This window comes from Colletotrichum fioriniae (genome assembly GCF_027942845.1).
Source record: "Colletotrichum fioriniae strain IMI 355084 chromosome Unknown scaffold_9, whole genome shotgun sequence".
NCBI classification, from domain to species: domain Eukaryota; kingdom Fungi; phylum Ascomycota; class Sordariomycetes; order Glomerellales; family Glomerellaceae; genus Colletotrichum; species Colletotrichum fioriniae.
Window position 1 is genome coordinate 2,155,778 of NW_027076845.1, and position 26,860 is coordinate 2,182,637.

Consider the following 26,860-nt stretch of genomic DNA (forward strand, 5'->3'; position numbering starts at 1 on the left):
CTCCACGGAGCGGAAGGCGGCGCTACAGAGCCCCCGAGCCAATCAAAGTGGAGACGACTCTGCACCATTCACGCGACTGGAACCACCTCATTCGCAGGAGCTCGAAAAACTTCAAGCCAGAAGATATCCCGAGCTAAGAAACCTCCCTGTTGCTTGAGGCCGAACTCGATTCTCGACGACAATCCGCTCCGCTCAACAACGCCAATTGGCCTCGTCTCCTCCCGCACTCTTCATTTTCTCACACGACAACTACACACAATGGCTCTCTCTTGCAGATTCGCAGCCCAGAGCTGCGCCCGTCAGCTCCGTGCCACTGGCTCGATGCGTGCCTCGACATCCCTCTTCCAGACCCGAACTCCCGCAACCGCACGAAGGTACAACTCAACCGAGGCTGCTGCCCCCACGAACCCCAAGATTGCCGCTATTGTCGACCAAATTAGCACCCTTACTCTCCTCGAGACCGCAGACCTCGTCTCAAGCTTGAAGGTTAGTTGAAGCAACAGCAGGTGACGAGCGCAATTTCTCCCCAAATGGACTCGTCATAGGCATTTAGGGGGGGGAAAGGATCATGGGCTGAATGCTGACCATATCCAATCGCAGTCCAAGCTCAACATCCCCGATCTCCCCGTTGGTGGCTTCGCCGCCGCCCCTGCAGCAGCTCCCGCCGCTGTCGAGGAGGCTGAGGAGGCCGCACCGGCGGCCGCCGAGAAGAGCGTCTTCAACATCAAGCTCCAGGCCTTCGAGGCCGGTTCCAAGCCCAAGGTCATCAAGGAGATCAAGAACCTGTTGGGTCTGAGCTTGGTGGACAGCAAGAAGTTCGTCGAGAGCGCGCCGAAGCTGATGAAGGAGAACGTGGCCAAGGACGAGGCCGAGAAGATCATCGCCGCCATGAAGGAGCTTGGCGCCACCGTCACCATGGAGTAAAATGGCCCTAATGGCTGGTTGAGGCTCGCTGGCTGATGTAGACTGGAGCGCGGCCCCTCTACTTGGGAGGAGATGTAAAACTCGGGGGGGGAAGCATTGTGTTGTCGGACATCTGGGTTCGGATTGGTCTAGACGGACGTGTATGAGTGTATAAACACCCATGTAACAATATTATCACAAAGACATACACCACCTTTTTTTGTATTGCCGTACTAAATGGTCTCTTTTTGCAATTCTTGATTATGCCTCAAGCTACCCAAAAAAAAAAAAAAAAAGTTGGCTAACGTTGATAAATAAAGACATTGACCCTAGTGCTACCTGTGGTATTTGTCGTGTCGCGAAACCTGACCCTCGAACGCCCTAGTTTTTTCCACCCTTTTCCCCGAAACGCCAAGATATGCTTTGGAAGAGAACCCGCAAGCTCTCACTCAATTCTTCTTTCCATTCGTAATGCGCGTACTGGCAGGACCGACCGGCGGCTTAGGAGGACACGAGTGCTTCATAGCCTGAGAGCACTCGGCAAACTCCTCCTTGCCCAGGATGTGGTCGTCGTCGCCGAAATCGCTCGTCTCCTCCCAAATCTTGTCAATCTCTGCGTTTCCGTGCGGCGGGATGGCCCATATGCTCTCGCGCAGCCGCTTGTGGCGCTCGCGGTCCTCCTCGATGCGCTGCTCAATCTGGCGCTTCTCCAGGCGCGGGACTCCGCTCCGGCCGTTAGCCGGGATCGCGTGGCTGGGAGGCGCGTCGCCCATTTCGACATCGCCGTTGACGGGAGACGAGAGGCCCGCGTCGTGGGCGCTCGTCTCGCGCTCCTTGAGGACCTCTTCGATCTCTATGACTGTGCGAGCCTCGAGGAAGTCCTTGTCCTGGAGACCTCGGAGGACCTAAAATGTTTTTCTCACGTCAGTTTTTACACAAAGCTTGTGCGGGGCGTGGAATCAAGAGAGTATCTCACTCTTCGGACGACTTTGACGTTGGCGGCGCCGGATCCGTCATCAGGGGCGACGGCATCAACGATGCGAATGATGTCGCGCTGCATCATGCGGACATAGTCCATGTGCTTGTCCTTCTGAGCCATCTCAAGGAAATGCTCAATGAAGTACATGATATTGGCGCGCGTATTCATATTGTTCTACAAGGAATCATAATCAGCCATTGTCTCATAGTCTCTCACGTAGGTCACACTTACGCGCTCCAGCTGCTCGAGGATACAAGAGTGTAGATCCTCGTCCATATCCTTATACTTGAGGGCATACTGAGCCGCCTTTTGAGCAGAAGTGACGGACGCATTCAAATGCTGCAGGGAGCTACTGAAGCGCATCCGAACCTCGAAAGGGTCCGCCATGTTGGGTTACAGCGGACTTTCGGTCCCAGTACTGATCTTGATTTAAATTTGAACCGGGCGAACTGAGTCTGGGGTGAGAGTTTGGGATGATGTTGAAAAAGCGGCGGATGATGCTGGGGCTGAGTTAAGGCTTGTTCAATGGCACCCGAATCCGAGCTGTCACTCTTTCCAACTAAAATCGCTGGGGGAAGTTTCCCATAGGGAAGCCCTGTGCTGTTGCCTCCATTTCGGGTGTGTTCTCATTATTGTGGTGTGGTCAGCACTGTGCGAATATCGAGAGATACCAAGCTAAGCACAGTTGGGCTTAGCGCTGGAGAAAAGCCAAGTTCAGTGGACGAAAACCTGTGGACGGACGATATCGGAACAGTGGAGAGCTTCTTTTTCTGCAAAAGGAGGTGGATAATAATATTGGCCAGGGGATTCTTTAAGGTAACGCAGCCTTCATCTCCTATCTTTGTCTGATAAACTTTGTTCTTGCACCCAAGCGACCCTTTCTCCGAAACTGAGGTTATTCATTTTACTCTGTTTTGCTGTTGTTTTTTCTTGGACTATAAGTTAGAAGCACCATCCTTGGTGCAATAGAAATCCATCACTTACACCGCATTCTCATTTTCTCTCATACCGCTTCTTCATCATGTCTGTCATGGGAGATCACAGCTCTTCGGAGCTCACCATGACCGTTCTCGGTTGTGGTAAGTAAAAGTCACTCGTACTTATAATGAGATAAAATATCCTGACTCTCGACAGGAACCATGGGTATCGCCATCCTCAACGGCATCTTCACTTCCCTACTGGAAATGCAGGCTCCCAAGCCTCTTCAGACCCTCCACACCCCCTCGGCGTCGGGCACATCCACCCCCTTGGGCGATGAGGTCCCCCATCGTCTACCGTCCCGCTTCATCGCCTGCGTCCGCCGCTCCGACAGCGCCAAGAAGGTGAAGAAGGCCCTGTGGGAGCACTCCTCCATCCTCAAGGTCGTCCAAAACGACAACGTCAACTCCGTCTCCCAGTCCGACGTTGTCATCCTCGCCTGCAAGCCCTACATGGTCAAGGACGTCCTCAGCGAACCGGGCATGACCCGCGCTCTGCACGGCAAGCTCCTCATCAGCATCTGCGCCGGCCTCACCGAGGAGCACCTCGAGGAGATCCTCCACGGCGCCGTCCCGACAAAGGACCCCGAGGAGGATGGCCGCTGCCGTATCATCCGCGCCCTCCCCAACACCGCCTCCCTCATCCGCGAGAGCATGACCGTCATCGGCGCGCCGACTTATCCCTTACCCCGCGAGGCCGCCAACCTCGTCACCTGGATCTTCAAGCGCATCGGCGACGTCGTCTACCTGCCCGCCGAGAATATGGACGTCAGCACCGCCCTCTGCGGTTCCGGCCCAGCGTTTTTCTCTTTGGTTCTCGAGGCTGCCATCGACGGCGCCGTCGCCATGGGTCTCCCGCGCGCCGAGGCCACGAGGATGGCGGCGCAGACTATGAAGGGAGCCGCTGGCTTGGTCCAGAACGGTGACCACCCCGCCCTCCTCCGCGATAAGGTTACTACGCCTGGTGGGTGCACTATCGGTGGTCTGTTGGTGCTCGAGGAGGGTCGTGTGAGGGGTACCGTTTCGCGTGCCGTGCGTGAGGCTACTGTTGTAGCCGGCCAGCAGGGCCAGGGCATCCAGGGGGTGAACGGCACTCGTTTCGTTTCGCAGTCGGGATATCCTCAGTTCTGAGATGGTTGGGAAAAGTTATAGATTTCTGCGCAAAAGTACATAATGTACAATCCTCATGAATAATGAATAAATATTTGTTATCTACCTTGACTTATCCGACCAATGTCGTGTTAACTTATTCTTTCCGCCTAACCAACATCTAGTTGACTGCTTCCATTCTAGATGATACATTTCTAAAACATCAAACTTACTATGGCATCTAAGCTGTCTCAAGCATTCGTTGCCCTGAATGGAGTAGGAAGAGTTGTCAATGGCAGCAGTCATGGTCCTTTACTCTCCATTTCGGCATCTTGCACTTCAAATCAGCAAGAGTATCAAAAGCACAAAACAAAGAATGATTTACTGATAGATAACATCCAAGTTATAGCAAAAGTGCAAAAAGCTCGGCCCCCTCACGGGGAGCCTACGAAAACCCCTGCCGACTCTGTGCATCCTATTCCTCAGGTGTAACGCGGCAGGAATTTTTCACGAAACTCGAACTCGCGACCTGTGTAAGCGGGGCAATTCACTCAGGACTTTCCCCGCTAAGTCACAGGCCTTGGTGATAATATCGAGCAAATTTGCTGATGATAGAGGTATGGAGGCGGCGGCGGTGGGCGGTGAGCGTATTCAGATGAGGCTGGTGGTGATGGTTGGGATGAAAGGGTGTGATGTGAGGCAGCTGCAGTCGTTCCCTCCTCCCACACGAAGGTATAGGTATATTACTCCGGGGAGTCTACACCACATAATAATGACATTACACTACGCTATGCAGTGTGTATGTGTTCATACGATACTGAACGGAAGGCCGCATGGCTATGATTCTTTACATTTGGGCTAGACATCCAGGTCCACCCATCTAATCTATTATCCCTATGGTAGTCGCCTTTCTTTGTCTATGTCTATCGCTAATAATTGTGTGGGTTGCCTTGGCCTCTCAAGGCCATCATTTACACCATCTTACAGTCGCTGTTCACTTTTAACAAGTCCTTGATGATCCCTTTCTCTCTTCTACTGACTGACGCACGAATTCATATCCCACAACGCTCAAAACCGAGAAATATCCCTTCCAAAAACCCAAGTGACGAACCAGTACACCGGGACCAAGATCTTGTTTCGAATACTCATTGACTTGGTCAAATAAGCACACCGCCACAATATCCAAGCTGCACAGCACCTCGTTAGCTCATACAGATCCCACTACGTGCAAGGAGTGAGTATAACATACCTGCTCTCCCCCTTGAGCTCATCCGCAGAACTCTGGTGGATGGCACGCCAGCTACCCAAATACGCCATGGCCCCGAGATTCCGGAACTTGAACGGCTTCCCCTCCTCCAGCCCAGCCGCGGCCGCCTTATTGAGCGCCTTGGCGAGGTACTTTGCCTGCTGACTCGCAACCTGCGCCGTGGCAGGAAGAGTCTGGCCCTCGAGAACAGAGCAGTCGCCCATGGAGTACACGTCTGGCAGCACGGCGCCCTCGTTCTTGGGATCGTCGAGGCGGACCCTCAGATGCGCGTCTGTGACGATGCCGCCGCTCCGCTCCGCCTTGAGAATCTTGACCATCTCAGCACCACCAGCACTCTGCCCTTCACCATCAACAGCAGCAGCAGCGGCATGCGGATTCCTCAACTCCTTCTTCATCAGCGTCTGCACGAGCGGGTTCTGCATTAAGCCCGTGCTCCACACCACGATACCCGCGCCGACCTCCTCCTCGCCGTGCTCCTGGATCTTGAGACGCAGCGCGCCGCGCGGGTCCGTCTCGTCCGGGCGGATGCGCTGCAGGTGGTGATTGGTTTTTACTTTAATTCCCTGGCGGCGGAAGAGGTCCTCGGCGTAGGAGGCCAGCTGCTGGTCAAACATGGGCAGGACCTTGGGCGCGATATCGTAGATTGTGATGCCGACGAATTCCATCAGGTGCGGGTAGAGCTTGGAGAGGTCGTCGTGGATCAGGTCGTGGAGCTCGGCGGCGAACTGTGATGGGGGCGTCAGTTTACGGTGAAATGGGTGCTTGATGAGTTGAGAAAAAAAAGGAGGTTGGGTGTACAACTCACCTCAATACCCGTCGGTCCTCCGCCGACAACAGCAAAATGAAGCAATTTTTTCCTCTGCTCATCCGTCGTCGTCGGCCAATCCGCCTTTTCAAAACACTGTAGTACCCTCAACCGAATACTCCTCGCATCCCCGATATCCCTCAAGAAATTAGCATACTCCTTCACGCCCTCGATCCCAAATGTCTGCGAATACGACCCCACCGCGACAACAAGCTTGTCATACGCGACATCAACCACCTCCCCCTTGGCCCTCGCGTGCGCATCCCGCGCCGGCAGCGTCTTGGACGTGGCGTCCTCGGACGTGACCTTTTCGACCCGGATCACTTTGCGCGTGAAATCCACATCGTCGGCCCAGGCCTGATGGAACGAGTCCAGCTCCAGGCGGCGGACGGGCTCGAGGACGGAGCGGAACTCGAGGGTGCCGACCGAGGTGGAGGCCAGCAGGGGGGTGAAGACGAAGTAGGAGCGCGGGGAGATGAGGATGCGCTCGTATTTTTTGGGGTCGAGTTCGCGGGCGAAGGCGTAGCCTGCCCAGCCTGAGCCCAGGACGACGACTCTTTCACGTTTTGGTTCTGCGGTTGTGTGTCAGTGGGTGTTTCTTTTGTCATATCTATACAAAGGGGTTGAGGGCAGGATTTAATGAGATGGGTGTGTACCTGTCGGCGAGCTCGAACTCGTGCTGTTGCGATGGTTGACGAGACTCGTGTTAGTCAGAGCCTCGACCTGCAACGCCGTGCCGGCCGGCCCCCGACGTCCGCGTCCGGGCCGGGCCAGGCTCCTCCAATATTGTTGTGCAACTTTCGATGAGGCCATGATGAGGTTACAATCGCACCACCTAAAAAAACCAACGGGCAAAAGAAAACGGGGGTCTAGTAGTTGGCTATATAAAACACCGCAAAGACCCTTTCACTCAAAACGGCGCAGCCCACTCCTTTCTCTGACTCCCAGTCCCTTCCCCCTAGTTCTCCGAACCCGTTTTCTACGGCCGTTCTACGGCGGTGGGTTAAATCCGATGGCCCAACGTAGGCGTTTGGGCGGTGTTGACTGTTGGGAAAGGTGGGCACGATAATGGCTCGGAATGGGGATCGAGGGCGCTCGGTGTATCGGAGACTTGCCAAAGAGCGCGTGCTAATACGGGACGGGACGGGATCGGGGTGGCCCTGACATCAGAAGAAAAAAAAAAAAAGTCTTGGGACCAGTGAGTCAATGCGCTTATTTCGTTCGCTAAGGTAGACAAGCGGAATGGTTGATCCAAGGAATCGAAGTCAAGGGGAAGGTGGTTTGTTTTTTGGACAGTAGAATTAAGGTTGATTCTTGTCTAACTCAATTACATCTTTCCTCACGTCACAATGCTGTGAGGCACCTTGGTAACACCTACTAACACGGCGCCGACGGAACGAGTGACGTCCACCGTCTCCACTTTTGCCCGTCCGGCGGCCCCGGTGTGGCGTTCCCGCTTTTCTTTTCTTTGATTGTCCAAATGACGTCCCTAAAATTTCACTTTTTGTTTTCGCATGCGTCGAATAAGGTACATGGACGGGGTGGGATTGTCCGCACAAATCTCCGTCCGTAGAAAATATCCCACACGGCTCCGGGTCGCTCTCCCTCTCTCTCCATTTTTGGTCTAAACTTTCTCTACTGCAACATAGAGTCCAAGCTTTCGCCAAGGACTCCCTCGATCTTGACGATCCACTGGTGCGTCTCCCGCTCAACGGTCTCGTCATCGTCGTCCTGGAGCTCGCTGATGTAAGGGAGCATCTCGGGCAGCGCCGACAGCCACTCCTCGCCGAGCTTCTCGGCCAGCTGCTGCTGGCACCTGACGGCCGCCAGACGGACGGGCGCGTGCTCGGAGCGGAGGTGGCGCAAGATGGCCGTGTTGAGCTCCTTTTGATGCTCTTGTGAGTCCGCAGCGGAGGCCAGCTCGACCACCGCGGGGATAAGCTCGCCAGTCAAATCGAGGGACGAGGAGGCGTGGAGGAACTGCGTGGTCAAGACGGGAGCGACCTTGCTAAAGTGGGCGGGCGCCTGCCAGAAATCGTCCTGGTCGTGCTCGAAGCACCTCGCCAGCGTAGACAGCACGCGCTGCCAGAGCTCCTTTTGCTCGGGCAGCTTCAAGTCGGTGCCGTTGATGATCTCGACGGCGTCGTCCACGATGTAGGTAGCGTAGTTGGTGACGATGGACTTGAGGCCCTCGAAGAAGACCTGGAGGAAGCCGTACACGCTGAAGCGACGGAGGGTACGTCCTGTGGCGTCTTGCTTGGGCAGCTGCGTGGACCACTCGACGATCTGGGTGAAGATGGGTCTGAAGGCCGCGTCGTTGAGCTTGTAAATCATCTTGAGCGTGACGTCATTGATGGAGGCCTCAATCTTGGCCACGTATTGAGCTGTCGCGTTTGTGAGCCTGCCTTTGATATGCTCCCGTCTGCGAAGGTCCAAGGAGTTAAGCAGAATTGTGGACAAGGTAGTGACGTTCTTTGTGACAACAGATTTGGGCTGGCTATCAACCACAACGCCAAAGATGTCGACCCATTCCTCGATGGCCTGCTTGCTTGTTAGTAGGGCTTTCCAAATCATTCTAGGTAAACGACTTACGTCAAAGCCAGCCTCGGCGGCCGGGATCCAGTTCTTTTGCAGGCTGGCCAACATTGTCTTGGCCTCGACCTTTCTGGCAAGGAATCTGAGACAGTTGATGCGCTCATCGTCGGCTTCGTCATCCAGGTTAGCCTCGGCTGACTTGTTGGAAGCAAGCAGGATGTTGTCCAGGTGCTTCTCCGAGATCATGTAAGGCAAGTGCTGCGCGAGAGCAGTGATGAAAGCAAACGCCGCATTGTGCAATTCGTTGGCGGCCTCGTCGTTCTCCACGCTCTGCTCGATGTAGAGAATTGCCTGGGAAATAGCAATGTTGACAATAGGCAGAATACCGTCTTGGAGCACATCAACGAGAGAGGCAAGGCAAAGCAATGCCATAACACGGAGGCTGACATCGGGCTGGCCGAGGCAGTGAGGTCCAGCAATGGTCGCGGCGGCACCCGCGACGGCCTCGATATCCTTCTTGCCGTACTTCTCCGCAATCTTGTCGATACACGAAACGGCAGTGTGTTTGTACTTGAGGTCGTCCGTGTCCCTGATTGCGGCGGTGAGCTGCGGCAGGAAAGCAAGAAGTGCCGTTCTGGAGGCAACATCTGCGACGCCCTCCTGGTCCACGCGGACCTCGAGGGCACGGAGGACCTTGCGACGGAGGTCGATTTCAGTGCGGTCCAGGAGATTCTCGACCGACTTGATAAACTCGCCGATGGAAAGGAGGTTAAGAAGGTTGGCTAAGGCGTTGCCGCAGCACTCGTGCAGAGCCTTCTGCTGCTTGACGGTCTCCGCAAGGGCCAGGACGTCTCTGAGAAGGATGGCATACAAGTCCCGAATCTTTGAAGAATCCATGTCGTCCCTCTCGGTGAGGATGGTAATCTCCTTGCGCAGTTTCCTGCTGGAGAGCAGAGCGGGGAACACGGTCAATTGTTGGATAGCAATGGCCTCGGGCTTCTTCTCTGACAGATCCTCGCCAACTCCCAAAAGGGTGGCTGAAAGGCCTGGCTTGGGCTTGAAAATGTCACTGATCAAGTCCAGGAGCTTAGCCAAGGTTTGAAGCTGCACCTCGGCACTGTAGACGCCGAGGAGTTCAGAGGCGAACGCCATGAGGCTGTCGTTGGGGCCGTATCTATCAACAAGCATAGCCAACAGGGCGTACAGGAACTCATCGGGTCCGAGGGTGTTGATGAGAGCGACAAACAGGCCCTGCTTGCGGTGTGCGGGGATGTGCTCGTAGGCAGTGACGAAGCTCTGGAGCAACTCTGTGGCACCCGCAATGGGGTTTCTCTTGCCCTTCTTAAGCGACGCCATCAGCGGCGGTACGACCTCCTTGATGGTCTGGTTGACGACATGAGCTGAGTGATCATCATTCTGGCGGAGGACAGAGGCACCCATGAAAGTGAAGATGGGCATGACGCTATGAAGCACAAGATCAGGCGCGGCAGTAGCAAGGCTGGCAATCAGGAGAAGGGCCGAGTTTTGCACAATAGGGCTGGAAGACTTCTGGATGCAGTTGACAAGCAAATCGCCGTGGCCTCCTGAGCTGTCGATCTTGAGATTCTTGTTGTCTCTGTAGGCAGGGACCATAGCAATCAAACTTGTGAGCACCAGGTTTTGCAGGTATCCAAGCTCCGATCCGATGACAGTACGGAAGTGCTGAAGCTCGGAGAGGGTACCAAAGAGGCTGTCCAGTAGCTCGGGGTGAGCGGCAGGCTGCGAACCATCGACGAGCTGGAGGACAAAGGTGACGGATCTCAGAGTTGCGCTGAGCTCGGCACTGGCCTGAGCGCTGACTACTCCCCGGTTGGCCTCGGAGGAGCTGGTCCTGCGTCGCTTGTTGGCAGGGGGCTCGGTGATGAGCTTCGTGCCGGTCTGGATGGACTCGAGGAAGTAGGCCAAGATCTCTGTCGTGAGCTCAACGTTTCTCAGGAAGTCAGCCGCCTCGTCAGCAATAATGTCCTCTTCGTCCTGGGATGCCTGTCGTGCCTGGGAGAGCTCCAGCATCGTCTGGGCGACATCAAATTTGGTGTCGGCCTTCATTGAGCCCCACATGGCACGAATGCGCGCCGAGATGGATCTGACCAGCTCCGGACGCTTGGCGGAGGCGGAATCCTTCATGATAGAGAGGAGACACTCGAGGCCTTCGCTGTCATTGGGTACGACAATCTCGGCAAAGGTGGTGTGCAGCAACGACTTGTCGACTTCCTCAGCCTCAGCGAGACGGTCCGCTTCCTCGGCAGACAACGACGCCCACCATCGGAAAGCCGGGAGCAGGACCTTTGTTCTAGAGGTGGATGATACTCCCCTAATGCGGTTGAGGATCGAGAGCAGGTTGGACTTGACCCTAACGAGCGGTGTTGCGACGACATGGCTGGCAAGGAACGAGAGAATCGAAGCCCTACCAGAGGAGCTCAGTGCCTTCTTTCCTTCGCTGCTCTCGCCCTTGGCGCTGCTATCGAGTGTCGAGTGGAGGACGGCGCGAATGTGGCCCTCATGCATGATGCACTCCTCCAGAGCCGGAAGAATGACGCCGTGAAGGAGGCGAGAAACGGTATCGGCATCCAACCACTGCACCTTGTCGCTGTCGTCGTAAAGCTTCTTGCCACCCCACACAGAAGCTTTCGCGGCCTTGGACTGGTGAGGGAAAAAGTGGCCTATCTGGATGAGAAGCTCGGCCGCAGCACGGCGAACCTTCTTTGAGGAGTCCACGAGTGCAACGAGGCAGTAAGGGATAAGAGCCTGGAAGTCGAGATCGTTGCCATCGCCGTCGCTTAAACGTCTCCTGACAGTGTCGACAGCAGCGGCGCGTGCCAGAGTCGGGTACGGGCCGGACCAGATGCGGACAAAAAAGGTAATGTAGGTGTGATCGCTGACTGCAGTTCGCCGGCTTAAAGACGGCAGCTGGTCAAAATCGGCCAGAAGTGTCGGGTCTTCAGACTGCTGAGACACAACCCGGAGGAAGAGTCTACTGAACTCGTCGTAGACGTCGCCAGTGCTAGTTGAGATGCACGATGGGAGCGCACGCGTCTGGCCAGAAAGCTCCTGAATAGTCTCTCTCAAGTTCTCCTTTGTCGGCGCAGCGGGCTGGGATCCGTCCATCTCGGTATCCTCCTGGGTTCCGGGCAGTGCCTTTCTCTGGCGAATGGAGACGTCGAGCTTCATCTCCAGCTCCTCCACATCGAAATCAACCTCCTCAAGAACCGTCCGGATGATCTCGCTAGTCTCTCCAGAAAAGCGCGAAAGATCGATCAGCGTCGAGCCAAGCTCTTTGCGAATTTCGCCATCCTTGTCGACCTCGTCGTCGAGTCTGTGGGCAGCAAGAACCAGAGACTTGAAGATGACAGCAATTTGCTTCCCCTTCAGGATCTTGCTCATCAAGATTACCCGAATGATTGGTAGTCCCCGAGCATCACCCTTCTTGCAGAGTCTTTCGATAAAGGCGATGCACAGGCCGTTGGTGAGCTTGTCAACCCTCCTCTCCTGACCAAGCTCGACGAGAATCTCTCCAAGGTCCTGCACCTTCAACAAGGCCTTGGTGACCTTTCCAGACAGCTGTTTCGCGGATCGGTACTGAGCGAGGATGCACAAGCACACCAGGCCAGGGCGTACAGTCTCGCTGGTCCAACCGTGGACAATCTGCTCCATGAAAGCCGACAGAGTCGCGTCGTCGAAGCTTCCCTTGGCCGCAACAATGGTGACGGCCATGTACGAAGCGATCTGCATGTTGGGGACCTTCTTCATGGTCATTGCCTCGGCGAGGGTGGGGCCGACGCGGTGGAGGAAAGCTTCGTTGTTGTCCTGCTGAACAGCCTGGCGACCTGAGCGCATGTTTTCAAGGAGACCGTTCACGGCCTCCGTCATGATTCCGCCCCAGAACGAGATCAAGGTCGGGTATTGTTGCTGGTTTCTGCAGGCCTCGAGGGTGTATTCGGAGAGGGTGCTGAGGAAGTCGGCCTTGTGGATCGCTTCGTGGACCAGGACAGATCGTGGAGGTGAAGTGAGCGACTTGATGTAAGGGTTCAAGAATCGGTACTCATTGGGGATCTTGGACGGCAGGATCGAGAGCAAGGTAACAAAGGCGGGGATCGAGTGGTACGGAAGGAAGGTCATAATGAGAGACTTTGTGTTGTTCTCGTGGATTCTGCGACAACGTCAGCATGGGGGCTTCGGCGAGAGTAGAGGCTCCAATATACCTGAATCTTCGCACAAGCCATTCAAGGGCACGAAGCGAAGGCATAAGCCTCAGTCTGCTTCCGACGAGGCGCAGGAAGGACTCAACCTTCTTGTCCAGCTCGGCGTTCTCAGCAGCGGTCATCTGGGTGCGGTCTTCGCTCATGCTCTGCTCGCTAAAGAGCGTCAGAGAAAACGGCTTGAATCGGCCATCGAGCTCGCACAACTCCTCAAAGCCTTCCAAACATATCGTGTAGAGCGCCTGGTAACTCTGTGTCGCGGCCACTCTCGGCTCGAAGAGGAGAGACTTTGAGTGGGCGGCCTTTTGCGCCCTGACATCCAAAGATGCCTTCGAGTTGGCGGCGATCTGCGCCAATTGCGCAGCAAGAGAGGACGCCATTGTCTAGAAAATTTGCGGCATTCCGCAGTGATCGAATACTCAATGGCGGGGGAGAGCAATGAGACTGGGGGTGTTTTCTCTTACAGCATTTTCCTGGAGTTCTGGATTTTTTTTTCTGACGGGGATTAGTTCCGCCGACTTTTTTTTGCTGATAAGCCATTGAGCGAATCGCAGGCTCTTCAGATAAGAATGTGGGTCCAGTTGACGGATGAGCCCCGCCAGTCCACCTCGATACCTTTGTTAAGGCTGCCAGCTAGGTTGAGATGTGATCCCATTCTTCTGATGCGCCTCGTTATTGGAAAGTGTTGTGACCGAATATCCAGAGAGACGATGATTTAAACCATGCTTCGGTTTGGGTACTAATGGATGACCATCTACTATTTAATCCTTGGCGGACGTCGGCAATGGGTCATGGACCGCTGGATACGCAGGAGCAATCTGTCGCTGCCAGTGCTGTTAGTCTAAAGAGTGGAACCCAACTCCTCCATCAAAACTCGGTTAGTGGTACGGTCTTCTCGTGCAATTGATAGGCCGACAACCGCAGACTGGAGGTACTCTCGCACAGCCTACCCAGTGAGGATATCGTGCTTTCGGCTAGACGGGATGTTCTGCCGTGTTAGTGGCTCCGAGGTGGTGTTTGAGAGATTGAGGAGAAGGGTGTCTTGGGCTCCCTGCAGCAAAGTCACGGAGACACATATAAGCTGGGCAAGCCACTCAACACCATGGGCTGGTTGCGTATTCCTCTTCGTATAGCGACATAGAGTAGCCTAATAGATACCCCAACATGGCTGTAAGTGCTATCATTAATACAGGCGCTACACATTACTTACCACGATTGCAAGAAACCATACCCTCAAGTTGTGCTCTTTGGAGATTCTCTGTTCCAAGGGTCCGTGGTGACCTTTGAAGGCTTTTGCTTCCAGGCCGAGCTTCAATGTCGTGAGTTGACCACAACCAGGTTTCCAAGGTCCGGGACCAGACACTTACACGCTGCTTCTTAGATGTGAATCGCCGTTACGACGTTGTCAACCGTGGGTTTTCCGGGTGGAATTCGGCGAATGCGCTGAAATACCTCCCCGAGATGTTTCCCCCTCCTTCACCTTCAGGGCCACAGCTGAAGTACCTCGTTAGTACAAACCTCGTGCCGATGGGCATTCAATGTCAACCTGACTCTCCCTAGTTGGTACTTCTGGGCGCAAACGATGCAGTTCAGCCCATGCATACGACAACCCAAAATGTGCCCCTAGAAGAATACAAGCAGAACCTCACCAAGATTGTCACGCACCCCAACATCACAGCCCACAACCCCAAGATCCTCCTGGTCACGCCGCCGCCCATCGACGAGATTCGTATCACCAAGCTGGACCTGGCCTGGGGCCACCCAAAGCCGACCCGAACCGCCAAGATCAGCGCAGGCTACACCCAAGCGGCCCGCGAGGTCGCCGCCGAGGTCCCCGGCGTGGTCTCGATCGACCTGTGGCAGGCCCTCATGGATCACGCCGTCGCCAAGACGCCTGGCTTCAAGGCCGGAGGGCCCTTGCTCGGCACCCCGGAGCTTGGCGAGCAGGGCGGGCTCGCGGACCTCCTGCCGGACGGCCTCCACTTGAGCGGCGAGGCGTATAGGGTATTTTACCAGACGGTGTTGCCTCACATTGGGCAAGAGTACGTCGGTCTGCCTGACGACGATCGTACGGACTATGTATTTCCAGATTGGCGGGATCTCAACCCTCCGGCGTAAGTGAGTTTGACATGGACGAAGGAGAAGCTAATAGAGCGGTCCATGCGATGCTGCATGTATTGTGCAGGAGACGCTGCAGAGGCATTTCAAATCAAGTGAATTCTTTGTAAGAAACTGCCCGAGTACTCAAGATGACGCTTCCGAAATAGCAAAGCATGTGATGACGGTGGCGTACATTGTGCGTCTGTCTCTGCTTATCCTACTCGTAGCCTGGCCTATGTCTTCGCGTTCGCTTCGTGCCGAGCCATAGGGAGACATGCCGCTCTCTGAGACATCACCGGGAATTGCCAAGGACAGGAGAATTCAAAGCCGCTACTGGTCTCGGGAGTATCCCGCAACGCATACTCACTCGGTAGGTGCGCTGCGGGCTGAATGGCGACGGATATAGCATCGGAGGATTAATGACAGGTGGTCAACCACATATACGACTTACCCTATCTTATACGACTGTATTCTATGACTTCGAGTAGGAAGGTCAAGATGGGAAAGTTTCTAATTTTGACTTCAGTTACGTGATCAGTTGAAGATCTACAGCTCTGCCTTTGGCGGATTCAATGCCCGCATCCAAAGCAGTCGTTGACCTCGGTGAAGCTTCCTTGCATAGCAGAGAACATGGACAAGGTAGGGGCAGGGTAAGCAAAGCTGAAGTGCGGAGGAAGTGACACTATCCTGGTAGTTTGGCAGTCCCAAGGCAGGTTTTGGACGTTTCTGCACTGGCATCTCGGGTGCTTTAGAGTTTGAAGATGTGCAGGAGGTGAGGAAACAGCGGAAGTCACTTTGTCATTGCCAACTACCTTAGGTACCTACCTTATACTACCTAGGTGGACTGGAAATGGCGGATGGAATGAGGTGACGCTGAAAGTCTTCAGCACGTCCCTGGCATGGGGGGTTGGGGGGTAAGGTGGTGAGCTCGCCGGGCCCCAATCAGAACCTCCTACGGCGTCACACCCCGTTACCCCGTTGCGAGTTCCAGCGGGTGAATGGGCGGGAGGGCGACGACTTGACTTTGCAGGCACCAAGGTGAGGCGCGCTGCACTGAGTTGCACTGTTACGTATGTACTGAAAGTACCTTGGTCACTGGTGTAGGCAATCGGCAGGCAGCCCATTCATGTACCTCCCAAGTACACCACCAGATTGTCCGAGGCTGGGTCCAGCGTTCCCAGTCGTGCCAGTCCACAAATCATCAGCCGGACCCTCCTCTTTCAGTGCTCTCATCCACCGACGTACCCACCTGAAGTGTGCAGCTTCCTCGCAACGATAAGTTGGGAGAACCTTTGCGATACTCCGTACTCTCTCTCACCCATGCGCCAAACCCCCGGGACCACACCTCTCTCGTTGGCTGGTCCACTCCCGTTGCTGCCCGTTCACTTCACCTCCATCCAGGCCCGTCCGTCTCTGCTCGTGTCCTGCCCGCTTCACTAATTCAACGTGCCGGTCCAAATTAACCAGGTGGGCTTCGTTTGTCTAACCCCCCGTTCTATCAAACACTCTTCTTTCTTCACCTCTCTCCACGAAACACTTGGTACCCTGCCTCTTCCAAAAGCCCTTTTTGCCTGGGCTCATACCGTTACATCGAAACAGCCGACACCCTGCGTCCTGATCAATCGAGTCCTCTGCGAGTCTTCAATCGAACCGAAGCATCTACTACTATTCAGGATCGTCTCTAGCGCTTCTACCGTGACGACATCACACCCTTCTGCCATCGCACCAAGAGTCTATCGCACCCACGTACCATATACACACCATCTACGGCCAATATACGTGTCTCCAAAGTCGTCATTTGCCTCAATCTTGGCGTCGAGAACATTCGACCAAACACGCAACCTTTCAAAGCCATCGTCCCTGGGGCAGAGCCGCCTCTGTAGACCATCGTGCAAAACCAGCATACCATCACCACCGAACTCTAGCTGCCGCAGTCGAACAACTCGACTGGACTCTGAAAGAAGAAAGCTACCGCGATACGAAGAAAATACAAGCCTGTGCCTGCTGCCGCTGCTGCCGTTGACGACCTATTTGGTCTCACCGTGCGATGTGGCGGGGGAGGAGGACCTCGTGAACTGATATCGTAGGGATCGAGGTCGGAAGAGCCCATAGCCTTCCTCGACCCGTCATTCGAACGCGCCTGGATTCGACAATAAACCCATGGGCGTGAATAACCTTCCCGAACGATCCTTACTTCCAACGGCTTTGTCGATACCCACCAACGGGCGCTCCTACTCGATCATTAACTGATCTCAAGACACTCGCTTGCCGTTGTCCTTCGCTCTCACACACACTCTGCAGACCTACGTTCCCGAACGTCTTTTGATTCTGTTTTGGTCCGAGCACTATATTGAGTTCCACACAACTGCTTTCGGGAATGGATCATCGGTTCCCCATCACCCGCGACGATCTCCTCAACATCCAAATGGATTTGAAGCAAATCCAACTGGTTCAGAGTAATCAGGGCGAGAGACTAGTAAGGCTCGAAAGGCGTCAGGAACAAGATGCGAGCCTCAAATCCGTGTGGCAACAGCATCCTTTCCCTGGCGTCCTTGCCGGAACCCCTCAGCAAGGTAATATCAGCTTCTTTAAAGGTGCAATTGCTTTTTGCTAACGTCCCACTCACCAGGGCCAACTCACCTCTCGCCCAACGATATGTTTGATGATTTCGACGAGCAAGGCCAGCACCTGCTGAGCTCTCTTCACCTAGGACCTGCGGAGGAGGAGCCTACCCGCCGGGGTGCTGCCTCCCGAGCCAACAGCGTACGATTCGATGAGAGTGCATTACGGGGAGCGGCCGACTGGTCTAGTCAGAGCAACCGCCACTCTGGAGACTTCGGACCCCCCCGACCGTCCAGCGGGTTGATGATGGAGCGGTCCTTGTCTCACAAGTCGGATGGACGCCATAGCTCTGCCGGTCACTCTGTTCACTCATTTCACTCTGTGGCATCGGGGAGAGCGAGCAGTTTGGGCTTGGACACCAACTTCATGGTCAGCAGTCATGAAGACGACTCTCCGATAGACATGCCGGAGCCTCCACCGGGCCTCTTTTTCCTGGGCTCCGTACCGACCATCATCCGATGCTGGCTTACAACAAGCTTCGCCCACGATACGGTGTTATATGCTGATCTTTGTACGGGCTCCCAGAAATCCGTGGTCGACTACTCTGTCCTTAGGGATCTCGATCTGTTGGACGAGATTCAACACGACATGGATGGCACATACAAAGTTCGACTTCCGGTATACCTAGTCGAAGCCACTGTTTCCGAACGCAGCAGCCGATCATCGAGCCCTGGGCATTCAATGCCCTGCCTCCTCGCAACCTTTGAGGTGTCTGGCATGGAGCAATCCGAAGGCGCGGAGCCGAAAAGGGGCATTCAGATCTTCATTGGCAGCGATACCCTCAGGGCTCATCAAGCCGATATTCTCCTCTCCCAGAACCGCATGTGCCTTTATGGCAGCGAACGCGAAAAGCTGTCTGTTCCATTTGTACGCCCAGAGGACGAAGCTGCCTTCAAGCATATAAGCACAATCAACTTCATCCCTGAAAAGCCGCGACTCAACGCCAACGCGGCGCCTTTCGTGTCTGGAGACCCACGGCCTCAGGCCTCAACAACGCAAAGCGCATTGGAAAGCAGCCAGTCTAGCATGCGGCTTGAGGATGCTGAGTCGCAGGGGCCTCTTTCGCCCATGGACAATCACTCTGTACCCAACAAGTCGATTGGAGCAAGCAACCTGTCTGAAAGTGGCGGGGAGAGTGAACGGCCTGGCAAAGATACTACCAGCGGGTCCGAATCGGGGGCAAGAGAGTACCCAACGGCGCACAACAACTCGACCGGCGGAGAGGGGAGCCGGCGCGAGTCCGCGGGCGGCATTTGGGGCTCATGGCGGCAGGGCACTTCAGCAAACGGTGCCGAGAACGGGCAACGGGACGCCAATGGCCCGTTAAGCGGATATCAGCCCGCCGGGCGGGGAAGCCGGAACATGAAGGTGTTGAAGCCCCTGAAATCGGGTTCATCATCGTCTGCCAGAACCGGAGCTGCTTACGAGCCGCCGCCAGCACCCAGAACCAGCGGAGAGCATCGACGCAAGAGTCAGGTCAGTGTGGCGGCAGAGAGCAACCCGCCGACCAACGTTCGCTGGGAACCCAAGAGGTCGGTTAGCAGCACCACGGTCAACAGCACAACGGAAGTCAAGGCCCCGCGCGAGGCGAAGAATGCTGGCCCAGCTTTGCCACGGTCGGCGAATCCCATCGGTGGTGCCTCGGCTTTCTCGTGGATGAACCCGGCTGGCAAGGCAAAGCCCACGGCGACGGCGGAGTGATTGGAGCGGAGAGAACGCAAGCCCCGGTGGCACTGGATGCGAATGTGGCCGAACATGGCCAGAGCAGTAATCTTCTTTTTCTTTGCTTTCACAAGACGACTCCCTCCAGCATGAAGAGGTGAGACGGCAAGCTTTAAAACAACGCAAGCAAAGCCGACTAGTAGGTAGCCATGTAGTATGCCATGACACATGGGTTTCATGGCACTATGGCTAGAAAACTCCTCCCAGCGGAAACCAAATAACAAAAATCTACGAGTTCAAAGAGTGTCCAATATTTCCCCAGGTAGCCACGCCCAACTCGGATCGGCAACTAGAACGCCCACAGCGTTAGCTGCATTGAGGATCTTCTTTTGGTCCACCTCTGTGGGCCAAAGTCTAGAAAGTGATATATCAGAGGTGATGCCGACCCTGCAGTTCTCCAACCTGCAACTACCCAACCAGCCAGGAGACGAATGCCAGTTCTGTACTGCAGGTACTTTGCGCTGGGTTAGTTGTTGGTTGCCGTCCGTCATGGACAGCCCAGGGTCTCTGCGAGGTCACGTACATGAATTCTTCAATGCACCTCTTGTCTGCAGTGTCCAGAGAGGCCCGGTCCGGCACTAATTTACCCCACTTGGATGCGCCGGTTCCCCGCACTACTCCAAGGCCGAGTGTGACGTGCCGAGTCTCTAAGCTCCGAGTCACGGAATGACTGACTTTTGATGACCTGCGCTGGGTTTTTTTCCCCTTTGATTCTATTGACGGCCTGTTTCCCCCCTTTCACTCCCACCGTGACATGTCGATTGCGAGAACTCTTTCGATACATCTATCCTTTGCTCGAATATCCCAACCTCGACCGTCCGGACTCTTATTTCGACCCCGCCACCTGACGACCGCGAGCATGTCTGACCCCGCGAACCGCCGCCTGCAAAGGCCGGTCATTTTGTGCGTTTGATGCCCCCTAGATGCTTCCACGCTTCCGTTACAGTACGATGGTCTGCTAATAAATATAATGTTGTACCAGCGTCTGCGACCTCCAAGACAAATTCCGTAACGCAATCTTCGAATTCGACAAGGTCGTAAAGACAACCTCCAAGCTCCTCCGCGCCGCCGACACCCTCAAGATCCCAGTCTACACCACGACCCAGAACCGCGCTCGCCTAGGCGATACGGTCACCGAGCTCGCTCCGTACCTCAAAGAATCGGACCTCGTGCGCCCGCCCGTGGACAAGACCAAGTTCAGCATGTGGGTCCCCGAGATTGCTGCGCAATTTGAGGGAAAGGGAAAGCACGAGGTGTTGATTGTGGGCATCGAGTCGCATATCTGCGTGACGCAGACGGCGTTGGATTTGTTGGCTGAAGGACATAAGGTGTATGTGCTCGCGGACGGGGTGAGTAGCTGTAACCGCGAGGAGGTGCCGATTGCGCTGGCAAGGTTGCGGTGTGAGGGAGTGGTTGTGACGACGAGCGAGAGCGTGATTTATGAGATGATGGGGGATGCGGCACGGCCCGAGTTCAAGAGTGTTGTTGGGTTGGTCAAGGATACAGGCAAGGATACGAGAGAGGTTTTGCAGGCTTTGGCGCCCAAGATTTAGATTTCGTGTTGTCTGGGTTTTCAAAGATCATGTGGTGGGCTATAGACATACATCTACAAAAGATTTCAGGCTTTTTCTTATCTTCACTTCCCAGATCCATCGAGAGAGAATTACGACATTGGGGACTCCCTCACTCAACATCAACAACCTTGACTTTGGCACCTTGCAACCACGTCAAATCCCCCTCGACAGTCACTCTCCTCACCCTCGCAAGCTCATCAATAAACGCCGGCACAAACGTCCCCGGGCCCTGAACATCCGCCCTCACAGCAGCCCGCTCGGCCGCGACCTCAAAGTGCAACAGGCCCGCCAGGACGGCAAGCAACTTATCCTCGTCCGCCCACGCCGCCAGCATAGCCGAGACGGTGGTGCCCAGGACACACCCGGTCCCCGTGATCTGGCCCAGAAGCTCGTGCCCGTTGTCCACGGCCAGCGTGCGGCTGCCGTCCGAGAGGTAATCCGTCTTACCCGTCATGAGCACCACGTTCCTCTCCCTCCTCGCGAGGTCCCGCACCAGCCTCGCTTTCTGCGCGGGGGATAGCGTAGACGACGAATCAACCCCCTTTTGCTGCTCCAGCGTCCCCTCGCCCCAAACAGTCGCAATCTCCCCCTCGTTTCCCTTGATGAGATCCAGGTACCCGCCCGCCAGGATCGTCTTGACTGCGTTCCGCCGGATCGACGTGGCGCCCGCGCCGACGGGGTCGAAGACGACGGGCCTGCGCGCGGCGTTGTAGGCGGTCAGCGCGAGGAGGTAGTTTGCGATGCCGTCGGGGGTGACGGTGCCCATGTTCACGACGAGGCTGCCGCCTAGGCGGGCGAGGTCCGGGGCTTCCGCGCCGTAGTTTGCCATGATCGGGGAGGCGCCGACGGCGAGGGCGACGTTTGCGGCAAAGTTTTGGACGACTAGGTTTGTCATGTTGTGGGAGAGGGGGGAGGTTGTCGCTACCCGGGTTATGACGGAGGGGATTTGGGCGAGGAGTTGTGCGACGTCGAATTCGGCGGAGGAGGCACCGGACTTGGAATCAGAGGAGGTGATGCTCCGGTAGGACGGGCTTGTTTTCACGAGCTCGAGGAGGTGGCGGGACGCGAATTCCGGGTCTTGGGCGGCGACGATGGCGCTGACGAGGGCGACGCCGTCGAGGCTTGCGGGGGATGATACGTCGGGGTTGGCGGACTGGTAGAGGACGCGCTGGATGTTGGAGGGGTTGAGGCCGCCGATGCAGACTGTCTTTACGCGAGGGAGGTGGCCTTCTGCGGCGAGCTTGGTGAGGATTGTGCGGAGGCCTGCGGTGCCGATGATGTGTTTTGTGTTTTCTTTGCTGGAGTGTGTGTCAGTGAGTGAAGTAGCAGGGGTTCGAAGTGAGTTGGTTATGTTGACGAGACATGTGGTGCTGATTTGATAGAGTTGGAAAACTGAGAGGGGAGAGGTGCGGTGAGAGGGACGCACGTTGATGTAGCAAAGACGGTGCCGATGCCTAGGTAGTCTGCTCCATCCTCACAAGCTTTGAGAGCCTCCTCGATGGTGCTGGCCGTGACACCAATGATGGCGTCCGGACCGAGGATCTTTCTTGCGGCAGTGAGTTCTAGTTGGACGTCAGTCATGCCCCTTTCTTAGATAATATCTTCATCTCAGCAGCACAAGACCGTATTCATGAAAAAAATGAAACGAGTCACTAGCTCAAGAAGAACGCTTTCTTTTCAGATATATACGGAGGGAAAAGAAGAAAGAAAGAAAGAAAGGAAATATATACTCACCCATATCATCCTGTCCGATATGCACGCCCTCACACCCAACTGCGAGCGCGACATCGACCCGGTCGTTGATGAGCAGCGGCACGCCCGCAGCGCGGCAGACGGCGTGCAGCTTCCTGGCGTTGACGACGAGCTCGCCCGTGTCGCTCGTCTTGTTGCGGTACTGCACGATGGTGACGCCGCCCCGGACGGCGGCCGCGACGACGGACGACAGGTCGCGGTCGCCGAGGATGGCCGGGGTGGAGTCGGTGACGAGGTAGAGGGAGTAGTCTACCGTTGGTTTCGGCATCGTGAATGGCTTAATAATACTTTTGAATTAAAGAAGTGAGAGAGAGAGGGAGGATGGGATGAAGAGAGGGAAAACCAGATGTCGAATGGTTGCTGGGTGAGGGAATATTGAATCGGGGGTGGGATGACTGCGTTTGTTGGATCGGCGCCGGTTTTTTCAGTGTGTAAATGCGGATACTTGCGGCCGAGGACGGAACGGCCGCTTCTCCGATGGCGCCGATGACTGCGGGACGCGGGTTCTGGTGGGGTTGTCGGTGACGACATCAACTACCTACCTATTTGGCTAATCGCAGAATTGACGGTTGTGATGCCACCTGAATCTTAGCCAGGCATGATAGAGATTCGTGAGAGCGTTCGATTTATTATTGAACTCGCGGAATTTAAAGAATCGAGATACTCGTTTCAACGCATTAGAAGACACACCTGATCAGTGCTATCTTTCGCAGCCGTCATCATCACATCAGTGTTTGCACGGTTACTGAGAGATTTGGTATCAATATTTCTGTGTGTTATAAAGATTAAACTACAAGATGTATGAAATCCTGATTGTACCAGCTAGACTCCTTATGAGAAGCCCCCTTTAAAAACCTCTTTTCTTAGCCGCTAAGTAGAGGGCAGCCCGCCCCTTGTCTCCTTTTCAGATCGGTAGAAGTGATGGTCCGTCGATAGACACCCTCCATGTTCCTCTGTTCGTTGGTACTGTGCCAACAACCCCCTAAGAAGGCGAGGCGAGAGCTCTCTCCTTTCCATGTCATCATTCATCACATTCATATGCGTCAGTCCCTGTCGGTCCTCCGCTGGTAGTATTGTTACACAAAGTCTCCTCCAGGCCCCTCGCCTCCGGACGCATGATCCAGCCACGGCCCATGAACTTTAAGTGGCAGTCCAGTCCATGGAAGGGAACATACTCCCGACATCCCACGTCCCAGCAGCATCCTCCCCGAGCACGCCCGTCCAAAACGACGCATCCAGATCTCGAATCATGGCCTGCGTGCCGTCCGACAGGTTGGCAGGCAGCTGAATTGGCTCCTGGATCGCCGGCTGCGACTTGAGCCCGCACAGCTCGCCCTTTACGATATCCTTGAAGTACCGCAGCATCTCCGTCAACCTCACAAACGGATCAACCACCTTCGGACCGGGAACATCCGTCGCCGCCGTCGCCGCCGCTGCATCTTCTCCCCCCCTCGCAGCAGCCGCATCCGCCGCCGCCCTCCTGAACTTGCCGCTCCGATGCGCCACAAATACTTCCAAGTGCGCCACCTGGCTCTCGACCACCCCGCCGAGATCGAGGTGCTTCTGCACCAGCGGCAGGTCCCACCCGGGCACCTGGTCGAGCGTCATGAGCTTGAGGCACACAATGAAGACGTACAGAAAATCCGAGGAGCTGAGGCAGGTGAAGCGCGGCTGCAAGCTGAGGTGGTTGCGCGGGAAGCGGATCTCGAGAAACTGTTTCGCGGCACTGCAGCAGCCCCAGAGGAGCTCGAGGCGTTCCGTGAGGGAGATGAAGGACGCCGGGCCCTGAGCTTCGGGGATGCCGATTTCGTAGAGGAGGACTTGGGCTATGCTGATATGCGCGAGGAGGCCGACTGTTTTTTTTTTCGTTAGATAGTCCATCCGCAAAACACACATGTCAAAGGGGTTATCTTGACATACCATTGTCCTTGAGGTGCTCCGGCAGCGACGTCTTGAAAATGTCGAGCTGCTGCTGAAAACTCTGAACGACCATGGTCAGGGGTAGCTGCAGCGACTGGAAGCTTTTGCTCTCCGTCCCGAGCGTGAGGGAGATTGTCTGCGCGAGCTGCTGGATCTTGAAGAGGTGGACCAGGAGCGCGTCGCTGGGGTACTCTGCCGCCTCCTCGATCTGTCGGCAGCAGGACTCGAGGTACGTCGTGTTCATGAAGGCGTCTGGCCGCTTGTTCGTCGTGAAGACGCTTTCCCCCCCTCATCGTTAGGTTCATCTCCCTTTCCACGTTCGAAGGAAGTGTGACTTACAGCGTATTCAGGTAATAACACCCAGCAAAAGCCCTCATCAGCTCCAACTGCGCCGAAATCTGCTCCGGCGTCTGCACCTTTCTCGCCTCGCTCTCCGGCTTCTGAAAACTAATACAGAGCCCCGTCCCCTTCCCTCCGCGCTCGCCCAGCTGCATGGGACTATCCTTGAACCCCAAACTAACGCACATCGACCGCGCCAGGAACAGCAGGTTCGTGAGCTGGTAGCTGTTGATGTTGTAGTGATACCACGCAATCAGGAGCTGCAACCCCTGCAGTACATCCAGGCTCTTCTTGGGCTTCATGAACGCGGCCTGCACGATATCCTGCAACAGCTCCTCCCCCAATAGAACCTGCTTCGTCGCGTCCAGGTGGCACGCCGTCATCATGATGCCCTTCCACAGGAACGGCCTCTCGGCGGCCAGCTGCGTCGGGCCCATGTGTGGGGGTACAATGACAAAGGGGTACAGCGGCTGCATGTCGTCCAGGAATACCTTGAGAACTTTGCTCTGCTCGTTGTTCAGCGGCCAGGGCGATTCGTTCGCCGTCGTCGCAGACCCCATTCCCGAGGCGCCGTTGTCGGCCTGGCTGCTCCCAATGGTATGGTGATCATCCGCCGTAGACGCACTCGGCGCCGGCGATGTGTCCGACCACCCCCCCTCGCCCCCAACGACGATGACCTCCTCCGGCGGGAAGAGGTGGTCGCAGTTAATCGGAATCTTAGCTGACGCCGGCGCGATGCTGCCGCTAGGCGGGAGCGGGGAGTTTGCGCTCCCTACGACGGTCCCGTTGGCGACGGTCGTCGCGATCTCTGTGGTGCTACCGCTGTGCCTGCCACCAACACTACCACTACTAACACCGCCCTGCTGCGTCGTCGCGCTCAACTGCGTCGTCAACTCATCCAGCCTCTTCTCCAGCTCAGAGACTTTGGTGGGCTTGGGTTCCTTCTTCGCCCTGGGCGGCGCAGGGGTCTGCGAACCGCACGGCTTGCGAAGCCTGTGGCATCTGTTCCTCCCAGTCAGTATTCTCGTGAAATGAAAATGAAGAGAGCTCGCTCTCGCGATTTGTGCGAATACCAGAGACGTAACATACCGTTCGCACTTGTTACTCCCATCCGGCCCCGAAATACACCTCGCCTTGGCCTTGGCGCAAGTCGTACAGGCTCGCGGGCCTTTGGTTCTGTGATCAATATCCATTTTTCTGTGGTAACAGCTAGTGTCTTTTCCTTCTCAATTTGCACTCACAAGTGACGAGAAAAGATGTGTTGCGGAGAAATCAAACAAGAAACAGTCAAGCTCAAGAGTTTAAGCATAAGACATGAAACAATAAACTCCTTTCTTAGCAGGATTTCCCCTAAAGATTCGCGTCGTGATCCTTTCTCATTTGAGTTGCCTGCCTTATTTCATGACCGATCTCCTGAGTTGCGTGTAAGTCAAAAGGTGGGAACACATACGACACACACCACCCCAGCTGGCAATGACGGGGACTTAGGGGACCCCCCCCCCCACCTTCCACCAGCCAATAAAGGAGGCTGCCTCGAACGGAGACGGAGCAATTCTGCGTTGCCGGCCTCCGTCGGAGTTGCTGAGTCAGACGCTGGGCGGGCCAAGCCACGTCTTGAAAAGTCCGCTTCTGGTTGTTGGCGCGCTGGATTCTGGTAGTGTACGCAGTACAAAGGTGTGGCACACGCCTCATGCTTCACCGTGGCAATTCCATCCCCTCTGATCTCATTTCCCCAGGTGACGGGCACCGCGGAGACCCGTCTGGGCAAGTGCCGGGTTTACATCGGGCTGTGCTTTCCTCGCCGACTCCGGGGACGGGAAGACCGCATTCGCATAAATTAACTTTGCGATTCCGAAATGTCAGCCATGCATGAAGTGTCCCGGCCGGCTAATTGCCCACTTCGGATGACCCTTAGTAAGATGTAGCAACACAAATATCACGATAATATCACGTATATACCAGAAGAGAAGAACCAGAGGTTGATGAATAAATGTGCCAATAAATGACATTCATATTTTGTAAACTATTGGTTATTGCGACC

At 55.5% G+C, this 26,860-nt stretch overlaps 11 protein-coding genes across 11 annotated transcripts; 5 read left to right on the forward strand and 6 right to left on the reverse strand.

The window, feature by feature from the left end:
• Positions 1-258: 258 nt before the first annotated feature.
• MNP1 (mitochondrial 54S ribosomal protein bL12m) lies at positions 259-924 on the forward strand (the record flags this gene model as incomplete). The annotated part of the gene is made up of 2 exons (XM_053194396.2): positions 259-486; positions 601-924. The coding sequence occupies 2 exons, from the start codon at positions 259-261 to the stop codon at positions 922-924; spliced, it is 552 nt and encodes a 183-aa protein (XP_053048246.1).
• A 428-nt stretch (positions 925-1,352) lies between these two features.
• Positions 1,353-2,269, reverse strand: N0V96_008009 (uncharacterized protein; the record flags this gene model as incomplete). Its single annotated transcript, XM_053194397.1, has 3 exons — positions 1,353-1,808; positions 1,880-2,056; positions 2,114-2,269. The coding sequence occupies 3 exons, from the start codon at positions 2,267-2,269 to the stop codon at positions 1,353-1,355; spliced, it is 789 nt and encodes a 262-aa protein (XP_053048247.1).
• Positions 2,270-2,903: 634 nt separating this feature from the next.
• Positions 2,904-3,990, forward strand: PRO3 (delta 1-pyrroline-5-carboxylate reductase; the record flags this gene model as incomplete). The annotated part of the gene is made up of 2 exons (XM_053194398.2): positions 2,904-2,961; positions 3,017-3,990. 2 exons carry the CDS (start codon positions 2,904-2,906, stop codon positions 3,988-3,990), a joined length of 1,032 nt encoding a protein of 343 aa, XP_053048248.2.
• Positions 3,991-5,169: 1,179 nt separating this feature from the next.
• Positions 5,170-6,148, reverse strand: N0V96_008011 (uncharacterized protein; the record flags this gene model as incomplete). Its single annotated transcript, XM_065758189.1, has 2 exons — positions 5,170-5,940; positions 6,140-6,148. 2 exons carry the CDS (start codon positions 6,146-6,148, stop codon positions 5,170-5,172), a joined length of 780 nt encoding a protein of 259 aa, XP_065613331.1.
• Positions 6,149-7,655: 1,507 nt separating this feature from the next.
• UTP10 (snoRNA-binding rRNA-processing protein utp10) lies at positions 7,656-13,170 on the reverse strand (the record flags this gene model as incomplete). Its single annotated transcript, XM_065758190.1, has 2 exons — positions 7,656-12,741; positions 12,794-13,170. The coding sequence occupies 2 exons, from the start codon at positions 13,168-13,170 to the stop codon at positions 7,656-7,658; spliced, it is 5,463 nt and encodes a 1,820-aa protein (XP_065613332.1).
• Positions 13,171-13,954: 784 nt separating this feature from the next.
• N0V96_008013 (uncharacterized protein) lies at positions 13,955-14,908 on the forward strand (the record flags this gene model as incomplete). The annotated part of the gene is made up of 2 exons (XM_065758191.1): positions 13,955-13,960; positions 14,351-14,908. 2 exons carry the CDS (start codon positions 13,955-13,957, stop codon positions 14,906-14,908), a joined length of 564 nt encoding a protein of 187 aa, XP_065613333.1.
• Positions 14,909-17,545: 2,637 nt separating this feature from the next.
• On the forward strand, positions 17,546-19,213 carry N0V96_008014 (uncharacterized protein; the record flags this gene model as incomplete). Its single annotated transcript, XM_053194402.2, has 1 exon — positions 17,546-19,213. The coding sequence occupies one exon, from the start codon at positions 17,546-17,548 to the stop codon at positions 19,211-19,213; it is 1,668 nt and encodes a 555-aa protein (XP_053048252.2).
• A 110-nt stretch (positions 19,214-19,323) lies between these two features.
• Positions 19,324-20,787, forward strand: N0V96_008015 (uncharacterized protein; the record flags this gene model as incomplete). The annotated part of the gene is made up of 2 exons (XM_065758192.1): positions 19,324-19,331; positions 20,217-20,787. The coding sequence occupies 2 exons, from the start codon at positions 19,324-19,326 to the stop codon at positions 20,785-20,787; spliced, it is 579 nt and encodes a 192-aa protein (XP_065613334.1).
• A 130-nt stretch (positions 20,788-20,917) lies between these two features.
• Positions 20,918-22,828, reverse strand: THI6 (thiamine biosynthetic bifunctional enzyme; the record flags this gene model as incomplete). Its single annotated transcript, XM_053194404.2, has 3 exons — positions 20,918-22,106; positions 22,235-22,370; positions 22,543-22,828. 3 exons carry the CDS (start codon positions 22,826-22,828, stop codon positions 20,918-20,920), a joined length of 1,611 nt encoding a protein of 536 aa, XP_053048254.2.
• Positions 22,829-23,700: 872 nt separating this feature from the next.
• Positions 23,701-24,553, reverse strand: N0V96_008017 (uncharacterized protein; the record flags this gene model as incomplete). Its single annotated transcript, XM_065758193.1, has 3 exons — positions 23,701-24,413; positions 24,481-24,487; positions 24,548-24,553. The coding sequence occupies 3 exons, from the start codon at positions 24,551-24,553 to the stop codon at positions 23,701-23,703; spliced, it is 726 nt and encodes a 241-aa protein (XP_065613335.1).
• Positions 24,554-24,815: 262 nt separating this feature from the next.
• N0V96_008018 (uncharacterized protein) lies at positions 24,816-25,930 on the reverse strand (the record flags this gene model as incomplete). Its single annotated transcript, XM_065758194.1, has 2 exons — positions 24,816-25,787; positions 25,925-25,930. The coding sequence occupies 2 exons, from the start codon at positions 25,928-25,930 to the stop codon at positions 24,816-24,818; spliced, it is 978 nt and encodes a 325-aa protein (XP_065613336.1).
• Positions 25,931-26,860: the final 930 nt, after the last annotated feature.